The sequence below is a fragment of the Rutidosis leptorrhynchoides genome, chromosome 1 (assembly GCF_046630445.1).
Source record: "Rutidosis leptorrhynchoides isolate AG116_Rl617_1_P2 chromosome 1, CSIRO_AGI_Rlap_v1, whole genome shotgun sequence".
NCBI classification, from domain to species: domain Eukaryota; kingdom Viridiplantae; phylum Streptophyta; class Magnoliopsida; order Asterales; family Asteraceae; genus Rutidosis; species Rutidosis leptorrhynchoides.
In genome coordinates, this window is record NC_092333.1 from 132,888,447 (window position 1) to 132,913,268 (window position 24,822).

A 24,822-nucleotide genomic window follows, 5' to 3' on the forward strand; every position below is an offset into this window, starting at 1 on the left:
AGTTTGTTATAAATGTGGAAAACCAGGCCACATTATTAGAAATTGCCCGAACCAGGAGAACACGAATGGACAAGGCCGTGGAAGAGTTTTCAATATTAATGCGGCAGAGGCACAGGAAGACCCGGAGCTTGTTACGGGTACGTTTCTTATTGACAATAAATCTGCTTACGTTTTATTTGATTCGGGTGCGGATAGAAGCTATATGAGTAGAGATTTTTGTGCTAAATTAAGTTGTCCATTGACGCCTTTGGATAGTAAATTTTTACTCGAATTAGCAAATGGTAAATTAATTTCAGCAGATAATATATGTCGGAATCGAGAAATTAAACTGGTTAGCGAAACATTTAAGATTGATTTGATACCAGTAGAGTTAGGGAGTTTTGATGTGATAATCGGTATGGACTGGTTGAAAGAAGTGAAAGCGGAGATCGTTTGTTACAAAAATGCAATTCGCATTATACGAGAAAAAGGAAAACCCTTAATGGTGTACGGAGAAAAGGGCAACACGAAGCTACATCTTATTAGTAATTTGAAGGCACAAAAACTAATAAGAAAAGGTTGCTATGCTGTTCTAGCACACGTCGAGAAAGTACAAACTGAAGAAAAGAGCATCAATGATGTTCCCGTCGCAAAAGAATTTCCTGATGTATTTCCGAAAGAATTACCGGGATTACCCCCACATCGATCCGTTGAATTTCAAATAGATCTTGTACCAGGAGCTGCACCAATAGCTCGTGCTCCTTACAGACTCGCACCCAGCGAGATGAAAGAATTACAAAGCCAATTACAAGAACTTTTAGAGCGTGGTTTCATTCGACCAAGCACATCACCGTGGGGAGCTCCTGTTTTGTTTGTCAAGAAGAAAGATGGTACATTCAGGTTGTGTATCGACTACCGAGAGTTGAACAAACTTACCATCAAGAACCGCTACCCACTACCGAGAATCGATGACTTATTTGATCAACTACAAGGCTCGTCTGTTTATTCAAAGATTGACTTACGTTCTGGGTATCATCAAATGCGGGTGAAAGAAGATGATATTCCAAAGACTGCTTTCAGAACACGTTACGGTCATTACGAGTTTATGGTCATGCCGTTTGGTTTAACTAATGCACCAGCTGTGTTCATGGACCTTATGAACCGAGTGTGTGGACCATACCTTGACAAGTTTGTCATTGTTTTCATTGATGACATACTTATTTACTCAAAGAATGACCAAGAACACGGTGAACATTTGAGAAAGGTGTTAGAAGTATTGAGGAAGGAAGAATTGTACGCTAAGTTTTCAAAGTGTGCATTTTGGTTGGAAGAAGTTCAATTCCTCGGTCACATAGTGAACAAAGAAGGTATTAAGGTGGATCCGGCAAAGATAGAAACTGTTGAAAAGTGGGAAACCCCGAAAACTCCGAAACACATACGCCAGTTTTTAGGACTAGCTGGTTACTACAGAAGGTTCATCCAAGACTTTTCCAGAATAGCAAAACCCTTGACTGCATTAACGCATAAAGGGAAGAAATTTGAATGGAATGATGAACAAGAGAAAGCGTTTCAGTTATTGAAGAAAAAGCTAACTACGGCACCTATATTGTCATTGCCTGAAGGGAATGATGATTTTGTGATTTATTGTGACGCATCAAAGCAAGGTCTCGGTTGTGTATTAATGCAACGAACGAAGGTGATTGCTTATGCGTCTAGACAATTGAAGATTCACGAACAAAATTATACGACGCATGATTTGGAATTAGGCGCGGTTGTTTTTGCATTAAAGACTTGGAGGCACTACTTATATGGGGTCAAAAGTATTATATATACCGACCACAAAAGTCTTCAACACATATTTAATCAGAAACAACTGAATATGAGGCAGCGTAGGTGGATTGAATTATTGAATGATTACGACTTTGAGATTCGTTACCACCCGGGGAAGGCAAATGTGGTAGCTGATGCCTTGAGCAGGAAGGACAGAGAACCCATTCGAGTAAAATCTATGAATATAATGATTCATAATAACCTTACTACTCAAATAAAGGAGGCGCAACAAGGAGTTTTAAAAGAGGGAAATTTAAAGGATGAAATACCCAAAGGATCGGAGAAGCATCTTAATATTCGGGAAGACGGAACCCGGTATAGGGCTGAAAGGATTTGGGTACCAAAATTTGGAGATATGAGAGAAATGGTACTTAGAGAAGCTCATAAAACCAGATACTCAATACATCCTGGAACGGGGAAGATGTACAAGGATCTCAAGAAACATTTTTGGTGGCCGGGTATGAAAGCCGATGTTGCTAAATACGTAGGAGAATGTTTGACGTGTTCTAAAGTCAAAGCTGAGCATCAAAAACCATCAGGTTTACTTCAACAACCCGAAATCCCAGAATGGAAATGGGAAAACATTACCATGGATTTCATCACTAAATTGCCAAGGACTGCAAGTGGTTTTGATACTATTTGGGTAATAGTTGATCGTCTCACCAAATCAGCACACTTCCTGCCAATAAGAGAAGATGACAAGATGGAGAAGTTAGCACGACTGTATTTGAAGGAAGTCATCTCCAGACATGGAATACCAATCTCTATTATCTCTGATAGGGATGGCAGATTTATTTCAAGATTCTGGCAGACATTACAGCAAGCATTAGGAACTCGTCTAGACATGAGTACTGCCTATCATCCACAAACTGATGGGCAGAGCGAAAGGACGATACAAACGCTTGAAGACATGCTACGAGCATGTGTTATTGATTTCGGAAACAGTTGGGATCGACATCTACCGTTAGCAGAATTTTCCTACAACAACAGCTACCATTCAAGCATTGAGATGGCGCCGTTTGAAGCACTTTATGGTAGAAAGTGCAGGTCTCCGATTTGTTGGAGTGAAGTGGGGGATAGACAGATTACGGGTCCGGAGATTATACAAGAAACTACCGAGAAGATCATCCAAATTCAACAACGGTTGAAAACCGCCCAAAGTCGACAAAAGAGCTACGCTGACATTAAAAGAAAAGATATAGAATTTGAAATTGGAGAGATGGTCATGCTTAAAGTTGCACCTTGGAAAGGCGTTGTTCGATTTGGTAAACGAGGGAAATTAAATCCAAGGTATATTGGACCATTCAAGATTATTAATCGTGTCGGGCCAGTAGCTTACCGACTTGAGTTACCTCAACAACTCGCGGCTGTACATAACACTTTCCACGTCTCGAATTTGAAGAAATGTTTTGCTAAAGAATATCTCACTATTCCGTTAGATGAAATCCAAATCAACGAAAAACTTCAATTCATCGAAGAACCCGTCGAAATAATGGATCGTGAGGTTAAAAGACTTAAGCAAAACAAGATACCAATTGTTAAGGTTCGATGGAATGCTCGTAGAGGACCCGAGTTCACCTGGGAGCGTGAAGATCAGATGAAGAAGAAATACCCGCATCTATTTCCAGAAGATTCGTCAACACCTTCAACAGCTTAAAATTTCGGGACGAAATTTATTTAACGGGTAGGTACTGTAGTGACCCGAACTTTTCCATGTTTATATATATTAATTGAGATTGATATTTACATGATTAAATGTTTCCAACATGTTAAGCAATCAAACTTGTTAAGACTTGATTAATTGAAATAGGTTTCATATAGACAATTGACCACCCAAGTTGACCGGTGATTCACGAACGTTAAAACTTGTAAAAACTATATGATGACATATATATGGTTATATATATAGTTAACATGATATTATGATATGTAAACATATCATTAAGTATATTAACAATGAACTACATATGTAAAAACAAGACTACTAACTTAATGATTTTGAAACGAGACATATATGTAACGATTATCGTTGTAACGACATTTAATGTATATATATCATATTAAGAGATATTCGTACATCATAATATCATGATAATATAATAATTTAAAATCTCTTTTGATATTATAAACATTGGGTTAACAACATTTAACAAGATCGTTAACCTAAAGGTTTCAAAACAACATTTACATGTAACGACTAACGATGACTTAACGACTCAGTTAAAATGTATATACATGTAGTGTTTTAATATGTATTCATACACTTTTGAAAGACTTCAAGACACTTATCAAAATACTTCTACTTAACAAAAATGCTTACAATTACATCCTCGTTCAGTTTCATCAACAATTCTACTCGTATGCACCCGTATTCGTACTCGTACAATACACAGCTTTTAGATGTATGTACTATTGGTATATACACTCCAATGATCAGCTCTTAGCAGCCCATGTGAGTCACCTAACACATGTGGGAACCATCATTTGGCAACTAGCATGAAATATCTCATAAAATTACAAAAATATGAGTAATCATTCATGACTTATTTACATGAAAACAAAATTACATATCCTTTATATCTAATCCATACACCAACGACCAAAAACACCTACAAACACTTTCATTCTTCAATTTTCTTCATCTAATTGATCTCTCTCAAGTTCTATCTTCAAGTTCTAAGTGTTCTTCATAAATTTCAAAAGTTCTAGTTTCATAAAATCAAGAATACTTTCAAGATTGCTAGCTCACTTCCAATCTTGTAAGGTGATCATCCAACCTCAAGAAATCTTTGTTTCTTACAGTAGGTTATCATTCTAATACAAGGTAATAATCATATTCAAACTTTGGTTCAATTTCTATAACTATAACAATCTTATTTCAAGTGATGATCTTACTTGAACTTGTTTTCGTGTCATGATTTTGCTTCAAGAACTTTGAGCCATCCAAGGATCCATTGAAGCTAGATCCATTTTTCTCTTTTCCAGTAGGTTCATCCAAGGAACTTAAGGTAGTAATGATGTTCATAACATCATTCAATTCATACATATAAAGCTATCTTATTCGAAGGTTTAAACTTGTAATCACTAGAACATAGTTTAGTTAATTCTAAACTTGTTCGCAAACAAAAGTTAATCCTTCTAACTTGACTTTTAAAATCAACTAAACACATGTTCTATATCTATATGATATGCTAACTTAATGATTTAAAACCTGGAAACACGAAAAACACCGTAAAACCGGATTTACGCCGTCGTAGTAACACCGCGGGCTGTTTTGGGTTAGTTAATTAAAAACTATGATAAACTTTGATTTAAAAGTTGTTATTCTGAGAAAATGATTTTTATTATGAACATGAAACTATATCCAAAAATTATGGTTAAACTCAAAGTGGAAGTATGTTTTCTAAAATGGTCATCTAGACGTCGTTCTTTCGACTGAAATGACTACCTTTACAAAAACGACTTGTAACTTATTTTTCCGACTATAAACCTATACTTTTTCTGTTTAGATTCATAAAATAGAGTTCAATATGAAACCATAGCAATTTGATTCACTCAAAACGGATTTAAAATGAAGAAGTTATGGGTAAAACAAGATTGGATAATTTTTCTCATTTTAGCTACGTGAAAATTGGTAACAAATCTATTCCAACCATAACTTAATCAACTTGTATTGTATATTATGTAATCTTGAGATACCATAGACACGTATACAATGTTTCGACCTATCATGTCGACACATCTATATATATTTCGGAACAACCATAGACACTCTATATGTGAATGTTGGAGTTAGCTATACAGGGTTGAGGTTGATTCCAAAATATATATAGTTTGAGTTGTGATCAATACTGAGATACGTATACACTGGGTCGTGGATTGATTCAAGATAATATTTATCGATTTATTTCTGTACATCTAACTGTGGACAACTAGTTGTAGGTTACTAACGAGGACAGCTGACTTAATAAACTTAAAACATCAAAATATATTAAAAGTGTTGTAAATATATTTTGAACATACTTTGATATATATGTATATATTGTTATAGGTTCATGAATCAACCAGTGGCCAAGTCTTACTTCCCGACGAAGTAAAAATCTGTGAAAGTGAGTTATAGTCCCACTTTTAAAATCTAATATTTTTGGGATGAGAATACATGCAGGTTTTATAAATGATTTACAAAATAGACACAAGTACGTGAAACTACATTCTATGGTTGAATTATCGAAATCGAATATGCCCCTTTTTATTAAGTCTGGTAATCTGAGAATTAGGGAACAGACACCCTAATTGACGCGAATCCTAAAGATAGATCTATTGGGCCTAACAAACCCCATCCAAAGTACCGGATGCTTTAGTACTTCGAAATTTATATCATATCCGAAGGGTGTCCCGGAATGATGGGGATATTCTTATATATGCATCTTGTTAATGTCGGTTACCAGGTGTTCACCATATGAATGATTTTTATCTCTATGTATGGGATGTGTATTGAAATATGAAATCTTGTGGTCTATTGTTACGATTTGATATATATAGGTTAAACCTATAACTCACCAACATTTTTGTTGACGTTTAAAGCATGTTTATTCTCAGGTGAATATTAAGAGCTTCCGCTGTTGCATACTAAAATAAGGACAAGATTTGGAGTCCATATTTGTATGATATTGTGTAAAAACTGCATTCAAGAAACTGATTTCGATGTAACATATTTGTATTGTAAACCATTATGTAATGGTCGTGTGTAAACAGGATATTTTAGATTATCATTATTTGATAATCTACGTAAAGCTTTTTAAACCTTTATTTATGAAATAAAGGTTATGGTTTGTTTTAAAAATGAATGCAGTCTTTGAAAAACGTCTCATATAGAGGTCAAAACCTCGCAACGAAATCAATTAATATGGAACGTTTTTAATCAATAAGAACGGGACATTTCAGTAATACCCCAAGCTTAGCACCAACACCTTGCACTTTGGTTAGGATTTATTTGACACTTAATTTGAACTTGCAAGATGAACAAAGAAACCTTTTTCTTGCCCTCAAACTCACGAATTTTAGCAGCTCAATGGGCTGTTTTTGAACAGCAGAATGAAGCTGAAAAGTGAGCTGAAACAAGTGTATTTGACATGTATTGAGAGCGTGTATTGAGCCTCACAAGTCTTGGTTCATATGCCACTTGAACATGGAAGCAACCAAGCTTCAAACCACTCATTCCTTACTCATTTAACTTGGCCAGAATCTGCTGAAAAACAGCAAAAATAATCGGCCAGCAGCAGCTCAATTTTTGAGTGTTTTTGCACTTCAACTCATTTACAAAATCAGTCAAAGCTTGGTTCTTATCACATGCATGCATATACTTGAGACTTGTGATGTTTAAAGTAACAAGGGAATAAGCATGGGTCTTGCTTTGTGTCCCTCAAAACTACCACTTACTAATATTAAATTAGCATGCTAGAAAGTTTATAAAACTTAATAAAACTTAAGTTTATAAACTTAAGTAATAGTTTTGTTACTTACATAATTTATTTTATAACCTTTTATAAAATATAACACAATATAATCATTTAAACCTATAAATAATTATATATAAATTATCCAAATAATTTATCTCAAGTGATGATATTTCAGAAAACTGATTTTCTAAAATCCAAGTGTCACGTAATTTAATCAACGATCCATTCGTTAAGATCAAATACGAATAAGGTGTCGGTAAGCTTGTTATTGGGTATGACCCGACTTGGATCATAACATATTGGCCACATTAATTTAATATGTCTCTCGGGCATATGAAATACCTTCAATCTCCCACTTGCACGAGAAACATAAGAAATTAATGCAAGTGATGGATACAGCCTAACACACCGTCCATCACCCCTAATATGTTATGACTTTGTGCCATTCAATAACATCATCCCCTTCGAGCTCCCTACTCGAACTGATATATATAGGTGAATCTTATCATTATATCCTTTCGTCCTAGATGTCATGTTAAATCCAAGAGATACAGAGTGATCACTCTCTTATAGATTTAACTTTTCAGGCCTTAGACATCTGACTCTCAACGAATAAGAGGGACAAATTCCATCTTGACTACATACGTCCTAGATATACACTTTGTAATATACCTGAGTTCTTCCTTATGTACTACCATGTTTCAGAATAGCGAAGGAAAGAATCAAGGCATAATACTCGGTGAATGTCAGAACCCAATATGTATCTCAGGTCAGAGGATACAATGATATTCTCCTTTACCCAAGATTACATGTGATCAACCACAAAAGTTCTATACAGTAATTCTTGAGAGCGGGTCTTCCAATATTTGTTTCCCACAAATATCTATGAACCTTGGTTGCAACCTTGCCCCACATTCAACCTATGAATGTATACCAATCCGAGTTCATAATAGTCTAAACCTCACACTTGTTCCCACAAATGTGATCAACTACGGAATTTAGAATAATAGTTTATTCATGGATGAAATATGCTAAATTGGAACATGACTCATAATTAAATTAATACCATAATTATATTAATGAGTTTGAACTAATTCGTTCTGTTACAATACATAAAGTAGATCAATTCCAATCACTAGAATATCGAAGCCCTAACGCACAAACATGTCCCTCATGTTTTGGCCCATGTAAAAGCTTCGTGAGTGGATCCGCAACATTATGATCTGTGTGAACTTTGTGAATACATATCTTTCCCTTTTCAACCTCATCCCTGATGTAGTTGAATCTCCGCTCAATGTGACGAGTCTTTTGATGAGCACGAGGTTCCTTGATTTGAGTAATCGCACCCTCGTTGTCACAAAAGATCTCAAGAGGATCCTGAATGGAAGGGACCACTCCTAAGTCGTCGATGAATTTCTTCATCCATGCAGCTTCCTGAGCTGCCAGTGAGGCGGCAATGTACTCCGACTCTGTAGTGGATAACGCAACAACCTCCTGTTTCGAACTCTTCCAAGAGACCGCACCACCATTTAACATGAAGACATAACCGGATTGTGATCGAGAGTCATCTCGATCAGTTTGGAAACTCGCGTCCACGTAACCTTTTACGGCGAGTTCCTCCTCACCAGACCCATATATTAGAAACATATCCTTAGTTCTCCTAAGGTATTTCAATATACTTTTAACAGCAATCCAATGACTTTTTCCTGGGTTATTCTGGTATCTACTTGTCAAGCTTAGAGCGCATGACACATCCGGTCTAGTACATATCATCGCATACATGATAGACCCAAAAGCAGATGCGTATGGGACTTTCTTCATTCTCTCTTGTTCATCTTTCGTGGTAGGACACTGAGATGAATTGAGAACGGTTCCTCTTTGAATAGGTACCAAACCTTTCTTAGAGTTTTCCATCTTGAACCTTTTCAAGATTTTATCAATGTATGTACTTTGACTTAAACCTATCAATCTCTTGGATCTATTCCTATAGATCCCTATCCCCAATATGTATTGTGCGTCTCCAAGATCCTTAATGGAGAAGCAACTCTTTAGCCAAGTTTTGACTCCTTGCATTGTGGTAATATCATTCCCAAATAATAATATATCATCCACATATAGCACAAGGAACATTGTAGAGCTCCCACTAGCCTTCTTGTACACACAAGCTTCATCACCATTTTTAATGAAGCCAAATTTCTTTGCCTCTTCATTAAAGTGATGATTCCACATTCTAGATGCTTGTTTCAATCCGTAGATTGATTTCTTCAACTTGCATACCTTTTTAGGATTTTTCGGATCAACAAAACCTTCGGGCTGTACCATATAGACATCTTCCTCAAGATATCCATTTAGGAAAGCGGTTTTGACATCCATTTGCCATATTTCATAGTCATAGTGAGCAGCAATGGCAAATAATATCCTAATAGACTTTAGCATTGCCACTGGCGAGAAAGTTTCATCATAATCAACCCCTTGAGTTTGAGTGAAACCTTTTGCTACAAGTCTAGCTTTGTATGTATCCAAGTTTCCATGTATGTCAGTTTTCTTCTTGAAAATCCATTTGCAATCAACTAGCTTGGAGCTAGGAGGTTGCACAACAAGTTCCCAAACTTGGTTTTCATACATGGATTGCATCTCGGCGTTCATGGCTTCCTGCCATTTATCTTTATCAATTCTTGATAAAGCATCTTTGTAGTTTGTCGGTTCATCCAAATCAACCGTATAGCAACCTTCCACGAGAAACCCATATCTCTCGGGAGGATTACTAATCCTACTAGATCTTCGAACGTTTTGTGTACCTTGATCATCCACTTGATCATTTTCAACATCCTCATGTTGAGTACTAGTGCCAACCAATTGTGTATCATCGGCTTGATCTTGTACCTCTACAAGATCTATCTTCCTTTCACCATCACCTTCCATAAGGAACTTGGTTTCAAGGAATTCCGCTTTCCGAGCAACAAATACGGTTTGCTCGGATGGATCATTGAAGTAATATCCCATGTCATCTTTGGGATATCCTATGAAGATACACTTTGTGGATCGAGCATGTAGCTTATTTGCTACATAACGCTTAGGATAAGCTTCACATCCCCATACTTTCAAGTATGAAAGAGAAGGAGGTTTTCCAAACCACATCTCATGAGGAGTTCGTTCCACTTTCTTGGTTGGGGCCATATTTAGAATACTGGCCGCGAAGCATAGACAATAACCCCAAAATATATTGTTGAGTTGATTATGTACTTCATTTTGATATACTTTGAATGCTTCAAATGTTTCGTCCTTGTGTCTTAATAAGTAGACATATCAGAAACGACTGAAGTTTATCAATTAAAGAAATGAAGTATCTTTCACCATTCCTAGTCATGGGCTTAAAGGGTCCATATACATCCAAATGTATTAATCCCAATAAGTCTTTAGTCCTTTCATAGGTCCCTTTGAAAGGTGCTTTAGTCATTTTGCCTTGTAAACAAGATTCACATACATCAAATGAATCCAGCTCACTCGATTTTAAAAGACCATTCTTTTGAAGTGTATGCATTTGTTTATGTGACCAAGGCGACAATGCCATAAGTAGGAATCACTCAAATCCTTTTGAGTTCCTTGGTGTTTGCTTAGTATATTGAGCTATCGAACGATGTGTTATCATGAACCAATTCATAATTACTATTTAAAGGCAAAGCCTTAAAATAGAACACATTATCTAAAGAAACATGGATATCATCATTAATAAAATTAAGATTATAACTACATTTTCTTAAGCGGGATACAGAAATAATGTTTTGAGTCAAATCAGGAGCATACAAAACATTTTTCAAAATAAGTTCCAAACCACTTGGAAGTTGTAACATAAAGTCTCCTTGAGCTTGTACGTGCACCTTTGCACCATTTCCCATAAAGAGACTTGATGTTCCCGCATCTAGTTTACTTCTTTTGAACCCTTGCAAAGAATTGCAAATGTGAGTTCCACATCCTGTGTCTAATACCCATGTATTAGAAGAAGTAATACTAAGCTCAATGTATTCCATATATACATTACTTGAGGTTTGCCCTGCATCCCTCTTTGTTTTCAACTCCTTTAGGTAGACCGGGCAGTTGCGTTTCTAGTGACCCATCACATCGCAACCATAGCACGGATCTATCTTGGGGTTTCCTTATCCTGCAACCTTTTGCTTTTATTTTATGTTGGTTGGGGTAACCAACTTCCTTTTTCCCTTGTTCTTGCCTTGGTAGGTGGGTCCTTTCCTCTTAGCCCCTTTGGCTTAGAAGTGGAATTGTCCTTGGACCTACCTTCATTGATCATAAGCACGGGTGAAGCCCTTTTACCTATGCTTGATTAGCCATCCTAAGCATGGCATGTAATTTGCCAATGCTCTTATCCCAACCATTCATGTTTTAATTCAAAACGAATGTGTCAAACCTTTTGACAAAGAGTTGAGGATAAGGTCTGTGGCTAATCCATTAGACACATTATAATTTAGACGGTCCAATCGATCAATAAGGCTTTTCATCTTTAGTACATAAGATGAAATGGATTGGATGTTATTTTCTTTTCCGAGGATGGACCTCAATGATAGGTTGTTTAGGTTAAGTGGTGCATTTTGCATGTTGTTGTTATTTGCGGCCAGCTACAAAATTTGACAAAGTTTGTTTAAGCATTGATTTATAATTTAACAATCAATACCCTTTTAGTTTAATTGATCCATATTAAATTTTAGAATCCAACGGTAAACCAAATTTCGGTTAGGTGACCTTTATCCCGTTATTTGATTTAGCTAGGTAGTCATTCCATGACAATTGCAATCCTTTTGCAACTTCTAAGGTATGGGATCATGCAATCCTTTTGCATGGCATATTTATCCCATCAACGCCTATTTGTTCCTCATGCTTCGGTGACCCTAAGTTCATGATTCCTAAATCAAGTCGTCCTACTTGTGTAAACATGTAGACTTAACATACAAATGGTTAGGTGACCTTTATCCCACATGTATGCGAAGTGTACCTTATTCATATTAGTTCACTCATGACGGTTAGGTGACCTTTATCCCATCAAGAGATTCCTAATATGTCTAAGTGTTTCCACAAAAGGATGGCGTTTAACTTGTTTACCTTGTTTTAGTTAAGGGATTTTAAGTTTTCATAAATTCTAGTTTAAGAAAACATTTGCCATACACCAACATGCATTTGGTGTATAGTTCATTATGAAAAGCCAATTTCATGTCTATAAACCATTTTATATATATGATCCTAATCATGATCTTAATAACCGTTTATTAATGTCCTTTTAGCCATTTTTAATTCAACCAATTAAATTGTCGTTTTGCATGTCGTTAATTAATGTATAATTTAACCAATTAAATTTCCATTTTGCTTGTTGTTAACTTGTGTGATTAACTTGTAGCATACAAACATACAATCCACAATCATACAATAAACAACCATGCATGCAAAACAAATATGTTCACAATCAAGCCATTTTGGTAGACATTTGTTTAGCCGAAAACAAATGCCACCGGATAAGGGGTAATTACACAAAGTAGGAGATTTCAAATCTCCCACTTAACCTTGCATCCAAATGCTTCTTCATGTGTTCTTCAAGTCTTCATCATTCTTCATCATTTTACAAAATATATCCTAATACATTTTGTCTAAAAAATGAAATTACAACCTAATCTATTTTACATACCAAATATAAAATAAATTACATAACCAAATGAATTATTACATGCCAAATGAATAAATATTATTACAAACCAATTGAATAAATATCAATCAACCATGCATGCAACCAAACACAAGGTCAAGGCTTAGATTGTGAACATCATCAACATAAGTGATAGGCAATACAGAATCACAAGTGATTGGAAACACAGAATCACAAGTGATCTGCAACACAGAATCACAAGTGATTGGCAATACAGAATCACAAGTGATCGGCAACACAGAATCACAAGTGATTGGCAATACAGAATCACAAGTGATCGGCAACACAGAATCACAAGTGATTGGCAGTACAGAATGCAGAATCACAAGTGATTTTGGCCAAAATGACAACCACCCAAAACCGAAAATTTTACATTCTACTTCATGCATGTTCATAGAATGCAAAATTATAGTGGGTTTAATAACCATCTCGAAGCATATTTCAACAACTTCGGCTCTAGATACCATTGTTGGGATTTAACAAGTTCATAATATACTTAAACCATTTTAAGAATTAAGAAAGCGGAAGCATGTTAATTACCAATTTGATACTTGTTATTCTTTAACCAATTAAAGTTAAATCCCAATTAGGATCAAGTTGTGAAACATACTTACAAACTACAAGCAAGTAAAGAGATTATACCTTCTCCTAGCTTGTTGGTAGATGATGATGAAGATGATGATGAATGGAGCTCCAAAACTATGAAACCTCAAGTTGTAATACCCCAAGCTTAGCACCAACACCTTGCACTTTGGTTAGGATTTATTTGACACTTAATTTGAACTTGCAAGATGAACAAAGAAACCTTTTTCTTGCCCTCAAACTCACGAATTTCAGCAGCTCAATGGGCTGTTTTTGAACAGCAGAATGAAGCTGAAAAGTGAGCTGAAACAAGTGTATTTGACATGTATTGAGAGCGTGTATTGAGCCTCACAAGTCTTGGTTCATATGCCACTTGAACATGGAAGCAACCAAGCTTCAAACCACTCATTCCTTACTCATTTAACTTGGCCAGAATCTGCTGAAAAACAGCAAAAATAATCGGCCAGCAGCAGCTCAATTTTTGAGTGTTTTTGCACTTCAACTCATTTACAAAATCAGTCAAAGCTTGGTTCTTATCACATGCATGCATATACTTGAGACTTGTGATGTTTAAAGTAACAAGGGAATAAGCATGGGTCTTGCTTTGTGTCCCTCAAAACTACCACTTACTAATATTAAATTAGCATGCTAGAAAGTTTATAAAACTTAATAAAACTTAAGTTTATAAACTTAAGTAATAGTTTTGTTACTTACATAATTTATTTTATAACCTTTTATAAAATATAACACAATATAATCATTTAAACCTATAAATAATTATATATAAATTATCCAAATAATTTATCTCAAGTGATGATATTTCAGAAAACTGATTTTCTAAAATCCAAGTGTCACGTAATTTAATCAACGATCCATTCTTTAAGATCAAATACGAATAAGGTGTCGGTAAGCTTGTTATTGGGTATGACCCGACTTGGATCATAACATATTGGCCACATTAATTTAATATGTCTCTCGGGCATATGAAATACCTTCAAGAAGATCATCCAAATTCAACAACGGTTGAAAACCGTCCAAAGTCGACAAAAGAGCTACGCTGACATTAAAAGAAAAGATATAGAATTTGAAATTGGAGAGATGGTCATGCTTAAAGTTGCACCTTGGAAAGGCGTTGTTCGATTTGTTAAACGAGGGAAATTAAATCCAAGGTATATTGGACCATTCAAGATTATTGATCGTGTCGGACCAGTAGCTTACCGACTTGAGTTACCTCAATAACTCGCGGCTGTACATAACACTTTCCACGTCTCGAATTTGAAGAAATGTTTTGCTAAAGAAGATCTCACTATTCCGTTAGACGAAATCCAAATCAACGAAAAACTTCAATTCATCGAAGAACCCGTCGAAATAATGGATCGTGAGGTTAAAAGACTTAAGCAAAACAAGATACCAATTGTTAAGGTTCGATGGAATGCTCGTAGAGGACCCAAGTTCACCTGGGAATGAGAAGATCAGATGAAGAAGAAATACCCGCACTAATTTCCAGAAGATACGTCAACACCTCCAACTGCTTAAAATTTTGGGACGAAATTTATTTAACGGGTAGGTACTGTAGTGACCCGAACTTTTCCATGTTTATATATATTAAATGAAATTGATATTTACATGATTAAGTGTTTCCAACATGTTAAGCAATCAAACTTGTTAAGACTTGATTAATTGAAATAGGTTTCATATAGACAATTGACCACCCAAGTTGACCGGTGATTCACGAACGTTAAAACTTGTAAAAACTATATGATGACATATATATGATTATATATATAGTTAACATGATATTATGATAAGTAAGTATCTCATTAGGTATTTTAACAATGAGTTATATACATAAAATTGTGTTTATTGAATTAAGAAACTCGAAACGATATATATAACGATTATCGTTATAACAACGTCTTACTAATTACATATGAATCATATTAAGATATTGTTACACTATGTTTAATCATGATAAATGATAAGTAAACATGTCATTATGTATATTAACAATGAACTACATATGTAAAAACAAGACTACTAACTTAAGGATTTCGAAACGAGACATATATGTAACGATTATCGGTGTCACGACATTTAAATGTATATATATCATATTAAGATATATTAATATATCATAATATCATGATAATATAATAATTTAACATCTCATTAGATATAATAAACATTGGGTTAACAACATTTTACAAGATCGTTAACTTAAAGGTTTCAAATCAACATTTACATGTAACGACTAACGATGACTTAACGACTCAGTTAAAATATATATACATGTAGTTTTTTAATATGTATTCATACGCTTCTGAAAGATTTCAAGACACTTATCAAAATACTTCTACTTAACAAAAATGCTTACAATTACATCCTCGTTCAGTTTCATCAACAATTCTACTCGTATGCACCCGTATTCGTACTCGTACAATATACAGCTTTTAGATGTATGTACTATTGGTATATACACTCCAATGATCAGCTCTTAGCAGCCCATGTGAGTCACCTAACACATGTGAGAACCATCATTGGGTAACTAGCATGAAATATCTCATAAAATTACAAAAATATTAGTAATCATTCATGACTTATTTACATGTAAACAAAATTACACATCCTTTATATCTAATCCATATACCAACGACCAAAAACACCTATAAACACTTTCATTCTTCAATTTTCTTCATATAATTGATCTCTCTCAAGTTCTATCTTCAAGTTCTAAGTGTTCTTCATAAATTCTATAAGTTCTAGTTTCATAAAATCAAGAATACTTCCAAGTTTACTAGCTTACTTCCAATCTTGTAAAGTGATCATCCAACCTCAAGAAATCTTTCTTATTTACAGTAAGATATCTTTCTAATAAAAGGTAATACTCATATTCAAACTTTGATTCAATTTATATAACTATAACAATCTTATTTCGAGTGGAAATCTTACTTGAACTTGTTTTCGTGTCATGATTCTGCTTCAAGAACTTTCAAGCCATCCAAGGATCCTTTGAAGCTAGATCTATTTTTCTCATTTCCAGTAGGTTTATCCACAAAACCTGAGGTAGTAATGATGTTCATAACATCATTCGATTCATATATATATAACTACCTTATTCGAAGGTTTAAACTTGAAATCACTAGAACGTAGTTTAGTTAATTCTAAACTTGTTCGCAAACAAAAGTTAATCCTTCTAACTTGACTTTTAAAATCAACTAAACACATGTTCTATATCTATATGATATGCTAACTTAATGATTTAAAACCGAAAAACACGAAAAACACCGTAAAACCGGATATACGCCGTCGTAGTAACACCTCGGGCTGTTTTGGGTTTGATAATTAAAAACTATGAAAAACTTTGATTTAAAATTTGTTCTTCTGGGAAAATAATTTTTCTTATGAACATGAAACTATATCCAAAAATCATGGTTAAACTCAAAGTGGAAGTATGTTTCCAAAATGGTCATCTAGATGTCGTTCTTTCGAATGAAATGACTACCTTTACAAAAACGACTTGTAACCTGTATTTCCGACTATAAACTTATACTTTTTATGTTTATATTCATAAACTTAAGTTCAATATGAAACCATAGCAACTTGAAACACTCAAAACGGATTTAAAACGAAGAAGTTATGGGTAAAACAAGATTGGATATTTTTGCTTGTTGTAGCTACGTGAAAATTGGTAACAAATTTATATTAATCATATTCTAGGTAACTTATATTGTATTATACATGTATTATAATATATTATGTAATCTTGGGATACCATAGACACGTATGCAAATGTTTTGACATATCATATCGACCCATCTATATATATTATTTGGAACAACCATAGACACTCTATATGCAGTAATGTTGGAGTTAGCTATACAGGGTTGAGGTTGATTCCAAAAATATATATACTTTGAGTTGTGATCTAGCCTGAGAAGTGTATACACTGGGTCGTGGATTGATTCAAGATAATATGTATCGATTTATTTCTGTACATCTAATTGTGGACAACTAGTTGTAGGTTACTAACGAGGACAGCTGACTTAATAAACTTAAAACATTAAAACGTATTAAAAATGTTGTAAATATATTTTGAACATACTTTGATATATATATATGTATATATTTGTTATAGGTTCGTGAATCGACCAGTGGCCAAGTCTTACTCCCGACGAAGTAAAAATCTGTGAAAGTGAGTTATAGTCCCACTTTTAAAATCTAATATTTTGGGATGAGAATACATGCAGTTTTATAAATGTTTTACGAAATAGACACAAGTAATTGAAACTACATTATATGGGTGAATGATCGAAGCCGAATATGCCCCTTTTGCTTGGTAACCTAAGAATTAGTAAACCGATCTACTAATTGACGCGAATCCTAAAGATAGATCTATTGGGCCTAACGAACCCCATCCAAAGTACCGGATGCTTTAGTACTTCAAATTCATTTTTATCATGTCCGAAGGATTTCCCGAAATGATAGGGGATATTCTTATATGCATCTTGTTAATTTCGGTTACAAGGTGTTCACCATATGAATGAATTTTATCTCTATGTATGGGATGTATATTGAAATATGAAATCTTGTGGTCTATTATTATGATTTGATAATATATAGGTTAAACCTATAACTCACCAACATTTTTGTTGACGTTTTAAGGATGTTTATTCTCAGGTGATTATTAAGAGCTTTCGCTGTTGCATACTAAAATAAGGACAATATTTGGAGTCCATGCTTGTATGATATTATGTAAAAACTGCATTCAAGAAACTTATTTTTGATGTAATATATTCTTATTGTAAACCATTATGTAATGGTCGTGTGTAAACGGTATATTTTAGATTATCATTATTTGATAATCTACGTAATGTTTTTTAAACCTTTATCGATAAAATAAAGGTTATGGTTGTTTTAAAAATGAATGCAGTCTTTGAAAAACGTCTCATATAGAGGTCAAAACCTCGCGACGAAATCAATTAATATGGAACGTTTATAATCAATATAAACGGGACATTTCAAGAGTTACATCCGGTGACCATGTATTAAGAATAATGGGAATAGATCGTATAATCCACGGACCACTGTCCAACACGCCTTGCATCCCATCTAGCGATGAAAACTTAAAAAAGAAAAATCCTTTTGAGTTCATCATTATTTTATCCAATCCAAACTTTCTCCAAACATTTGTCACATAATTTTTGACAACCGGATAAGCAACCCTCTTACCCAAGAAGTAACCATATAGTATAGTGTGTTATTATAACGATCATGTAATTCATGATTATAATGAGGTTTTATAAATCTAAAATTTACCTTTTTAGAAGACTGTGATCCATTCACAACTTTAAAATAGGAATTAGTCTTTGGTAAATCAATTTGAGCATCCTCCTTCTGCTTTAACGATGTTGGACTACGCAACCCCGAAGCACTTGTCACGTTAACAGTATTAGGATTTCCACCAGGCACTTCCTCATTCATCATCTTAGATTTGTTGCAGTCTACATCGTCATCTGACCAGGAATTAGCGGAGTGCACACTAATCTTATCTACATCATCTTCTTTATTACTCAAAACAGAATCAAGAACCTGATCCATTATGATTGGTTCCTTATGTGCAGACTGTACCTCATCATCTACAGCTTCCTTAGATTGATCACCATGTTTAGAATTAACACTCTTTGCAGGGCTGTTACAATGACTATTCGATTTAGTCCCTGAACCTTTCACTCCACTTAATGAAGGAAAATCATACTCATAACCCCCATCATTCTTAATCGATTCCTCATTCAATAATTCTGTGACCTTATGACTAACGTTATCATCATTAACAACACATGAATTTAGAGGGTTATCCAATTCTGGACTGTTATTACGTTCTGAACGCCTCCTTATTGACCGATACTGACGTGGATTCACCATTAGATTTTTGCGGTGAACCATACTTAATATATTAAAGTCAAAACTTTTATCTACTTATTTTCTCTCGATTCTCAAACTTACTATTTATTAAAAATAATTAATTATTTTTGCATTCTTAATCTTAAAAATTGTTCATTTTAAAATTAAAAATATCTAATTAAATACATCTTTAATTTGTCATATACCTTTTAGTAAAAAAAAAGTGATCGTATTCAATTGAAAATATAAATTAATTAATGTAGTTTTAACGTTCTAAAATTTGTAAAAAATGATAAAATAAAATAAAATAAGTAGATAGATGCATAGAGATCGAGCAAGTTGGTTGCGCTTCGTGCAGGTATGAGATTGAATTAGTTAGCCACGTGATGTTTGATTATCAGGTAGCAAAAGACTTATGGAGAATGTTGCGTATATGGGTAAATTTACCAATGCCAGAGTTTAACGAATGGTACGAATGGCTGTCATGGTTGACAATTGGCGCGAAAAGATTGAAGTTAAAGTCAGGTTGTACACGATCGTGGGTTCTTTGGTTTAGCACATATGGAGGTATCGAAATAGCATCATCTTTCTCCCACCGATGAAGAAGAACACGTTGTTTGATTCTATTGTTTTTACATCTTTCGTTTGGTTTAATAGTAGAGGCAAAATTAATGTAAACTTGAACTCATGGTATACATTGCCATTGTAATTTTTGGCATATCCTAGCTTCTTGCTAGGAGGGTTTGTTATTAATAAATTTGAGTTGTTCTAAAAAAAAAGGAAAAAAATGGATGATGAGGTCACGACGACGTCATCACATTTTATTATTGATAAGATTTATCAGATAAATAAATAAATAATCATCCGACTATTTAAACATTATTTTATACATCTTTTTTGGTAGTGTTTAGTACTGAATTGGTCCTGAAAAGAAATGCTGATTTGACGCTGATGTAACAGCTAGTCTTGAAAATGAAATATGTTTTGGTTCGGAGCACTCTAATTGCTGTATTATGTAGTTCTTCCAATGAGCCTTCGCACAATATATTACCTAAAAGATAGGAGGACTATAATTGTTAGTTTTTATAGTACATGGGTTAGCTACAAAAATTGCGAGTTTTCAAACATTTCACTTTCGCAGTGAAAGAGTAGAACTAGAAATAGAGGCGACAAAAAAAAATCAATACTGACATTGACCTGAAAAACTGCATCGAACAAAATGGACTTGAGTTCCATTGTCATCTCTTCAATTACTTCATGGACCTCTGTACGTGACAGAATATATTACTGTATGATTATTATACGTAGATTTACTGTATGATTATTATACGTAGATTTACTTCTACTACTAGTGCAAATTAGGGTTTTGTTGTTTAATTGAATGAAATGATTAGTGTAATTAGCTGAATTTGTTGCACTATTTGATTTAGGTCATTGCATTGAATTTAAGTGTTCTGTTTATTTAGGTTGGTTTGTTATTGGGATTCTTTGGTTATTTGGGGATTGCTGGATCTATTTTACCTGGAAAGATTGTTCCTGGAGCTAATTTATCAGATGGAACTCGACTTCATTATCGTTGTAACGGTACTTTTATTTTGCCTGATTTGAAATTTTGTTACTAGGATATAATTATTGGCTATCTCCTTTGATAAGTTCAATTGAATTGATTTATTTGGACAACTGGCTTAGGGTGCATTTGTTTACCTCTTAGTTGAATGGTTCAGTGCTGAATGTTATTCAGTGCGTTTGTTTCTGACCTCTGGATGATAGATGGTGCTGAATGGTTCAACATTCGGTGCTGAATGGTTCAACATTCGGTGCTGAACCATTCAGAGATGGAACTATCTTTCAACCATTAAGCACTTAAATTTTATGTAATATGCTCTTTAATTATATTAAGAACAATTATTAAGCAACTATATTGCAACTTTTATTAATGTCAAAGGTTAATAAGGCAATTTTACATCATTCACATTATTCGTTCAAAATGATTATCAAACAGGTTCTTTTCATTCAGAAGTAATTTCATTCAGAACATTTGAATCATTTAGATTATGAACCATTCAACGCTAAATCATTCAGTTATATCAAACGCACCCTTACTTATGTCACCATTAAAGTCTAATCACAAATGTTAGTATTAATCTTCTTTGATCAAGAAAACTCATGCTTTAGAAGTAGTTTGTGTGAGTGGTGCTTACAAATGTTTTCAGGATTGATATCGCTTGTTTTGCTGATTGGACTACTTTTGATCGGAGCTTGGATGAATTTTGTATCACTCACTGTATGTGTACCTTGAAATTATATAGAAATATGGTTGTATGAGAATTAAGCAATGCATTATTTCTACACAAATAAAATGAATGTGTATGTTATTCAATCCGAATTTGCTGCAGGCCTTCTATGATAAGGTTTTTGTTTACCCTTTTCATTTAATACAAAAATTAGCATGAAGTGGAACTATTAGGTAGTATGCATGTTTCTCATTTTGTTTGCATAGGAATAAGATTCTCCATAAGCAATCTTCATGCACTATTATGTCAACATATGAATTTTGCAGGCAATATCTGACCGAGGACTTGAGCTTTTATCAACAACTTTTATCTTTAGTGTTATTGTAAGTTCCAATTTTCAGTTATGGATATGTTAACTTTCAAATTAATGTATGATCCATAGCACGTATCAACTGTTTAAGCATCTTAATCATAAGTTAGTGGTGTTTGGCTTTGGTTTGTTATGAATACCCCTGGCATTGTATTATAAATGACTTGTATATTATAAATGATAAATGACAGGTGACATTGTTACTCTATGTGTCTGGATGCAAATCTAATGCTCGAAGTGCATCTCTGAAGCCTCATATCAGTGGAAACATAATCGATGATTGGTATCAATTTTTCATTTTAATGTATTTTCATTATAGTGGAAGATTTATAGTCAATTAATCCTTGATAAAAATAGTATATGATCTCTGATTTCTTATTTCTCTTCTGATATGACTGCAATAATATTTAACAGGTGGTTTGGAATACAGCTAAATCCCAACTTTTTGGGTGTTGACCTCAAGTATGTAACAGTTCTCTTACTTATAACTTAATTTATCGGCTTAAACAACCCAAATCAACCCTTTTTATTATATTATGATCATTCTTTTCATTCGTTATAAATATAAATTTTGTAAGTATCTTGATGCTAATGAGACACTTCGCATGTGTAGGTTTTTCTTCGTTAGAGCTGGGATGATGGGATGGCTCCTAATCAATCTATCCGTGCTTGCAAAATCAGTCCAAGATGCGAACTTGAGCCAATCAATGATCCTTTACCAGATATTTTGTGTGGTAATTGGGCTTCGTTATTTGTTGTGATGTTACTAGAGTTGGCAAATTTTGATCCATTTACTTATATAATGGCTGATTTGGGTTATGTTCTCTAACGGGTCGGATGGTGCTGATACTCTTTTTTCTTTCTTTCTTTTTTTTTTTTTTTTTTATGTGTGACCTGTTAGATCTACATTATGGATTACTTCTTTTACGAGGAATACATGACATCTACGTAAGCTTTTTAAATCCCATATTTGACTATTAAATTACCATGCTCCTCTTTCAAATGCATGCATGATTATCGCTATTGAATATGTATTAAATTAAGAAATTTCTTGATGCTTCTTATGCATACCTGCTTCAGTTTCTTTATGATGTCATTATTAGATTGGTTCCTGAGTATTTTGTTCATCCTTATGTAGGTCTTACTTTAGTCACAGGTTTAACATTATTGGTGTGTTAATTATTGTTCTTGTGTTTTTTAGATGGGATATAATTGCAGAGAGATTAGGCTTCATGCTAGTATTTGGAGATTTAGTGTGGATTCCCTTCACATTCAGCATTCAGGTAAACATATTATATGATAGCCGAACAACAACAAAGGACAATGCAAAATCGTTCCTTTAAAATATTTTAAGGTTCAGAAGCATTTGATTTGACCCTGAAAGTCAAACTGTATCTAATATAGTTTTGTCTGTATCTTTTATATCTATAACACAATGTAAAATTTTGTTTTGTAATCAGGGTTGGTGGCTTTTGAGTAACAAGGTTGAGTTGCCAACTGCTGCAATTGTTGTAAACTGCTGTGTATTTGTGATCGGGTAAATGTTTTATAAATTTAAAATTTGACCTAACTTTCGTTCTTATACTCTCATATGATTCATTTTTGTTTTTGAATTTGTGGTAGGTATTTGGTCTTTAGAGGTGCTAACAAGCAAAAACATGATTTTAAAAAGAATCCAAAGGCACTAATATGGGGTCAACCCCCAAAAGTTATTGCAGGAAAATTACTCGTTTCCGGTTATTGGTAATTTTCTTCCCAAAACCATCTACACTTCAACTTTGCACTAAACTTCTCCTTTACTTTTGTCTTTTTTTTTTTTTAATTAATAAATTAATATTTAAATATTCCATATGCATGACCATAATGTGTTTTTTTTCTTCATGAATTAATAAAGGGGAATAGCAAGGCACTGCAATTACCTTGGAGATTTGTTATTGGCACTATCCTTCAGTTTACCTTGTGGAATCAGGTCAAACTTTTCAGTTCAAACTTTGATTTTAAAATTGCTATTTTTTCACAATTTGGAGAAAAAAATCTGTACTTATTACCTTAATCTTATTGATGTATAATCTAGGTATTCTAGTTTATTAGGCTTGTTTTTGTAAATTTGACTGAAAAAGTCATTTGCTAATGGATCTTTTTAACGCATTTTTGGGCCAAATTTGCAGTTCTCCGGTTCCATATTTATATCCAATATATCTTTTGATTTTGCTGATATGGCGAGAGAGAAGAGACGAAGCTCGATGTGCAGAGAAATATAAAGAAGTGTGGGCGGAATACCGAAGGGCTGTCCCGTGGAGGATTCTTCCATATATTTACTAGTGTCATTTGGATTTTTAATTTTTTTTTTATTAATTAATGTAGAATTCATGTAAGCATCTATTTCCATTTAATCAAAACTATGGATGGTTGCAGGATAAAGATTATGTACATTAATGTTTTAGTGCAACAACATGAGAGATTTTAATCACTCCTTTTTTGTTTTCATCTTGTTAGTGGCCAAGAGACTTGATGATTCTATATAGAGTTAATTATACCATTAGTCATTGTGGTTTATTTAAAATTATATCGGTAGTCATTTTCTTTTTAAATTATACCGGTGGTCCTTGTGGTTTTAAAAATGCACAGTGTTGGTCCCCAAAACTAACGACCATTAGTCTAATACGTTAAGTGATGACATGCGGACTTCACATGAGAATATTTTCATCATTTTCCATGCTTCACCTTTTAACTTCATACCTACCATAAATCATAAACCCTAAT

General features: G+C 34.0%; 1 protein-coding gene across 1 annotated transcript; it reads left to right on the forward strand.

Moving 5' to 3' along the window:
- The first annotated feature begins 20,604 nt into the window (after positions 1-20,604).
- Positions 20,605-24,406, forward strand: LOC139865170 (delta(14)-sterol reductase). Its single transcript, XM_071853619.1, has 13 exons — positions 20,605-20,722; positions 20,922-21,039; positions 21,669-21,739; positions 22,016-22,072; positions 22,251-22,342; positions 22,474-22,521; positions 22,673-22,793; positions 22,961-23,007; positions 23,261-23,342; positions 23,520-23,596; positions 23,683-23,802; positions 23,954-24,028; positions 24,228-24,406. The coding sequence occupies exons 1-13, from the start codon at positions 20,675-20,677 to the stop codon at positions 24,379-24,381; spliced, it is 1,110 nt and encodes a 369-aa protein (XP_071709720.1). The 5' UTR covers positions 20,605-20,674; the 3' UTR covers positions 24,382-24,406.
- Positions 24,407-24,822: the final 416 nt, after the last annotated feature.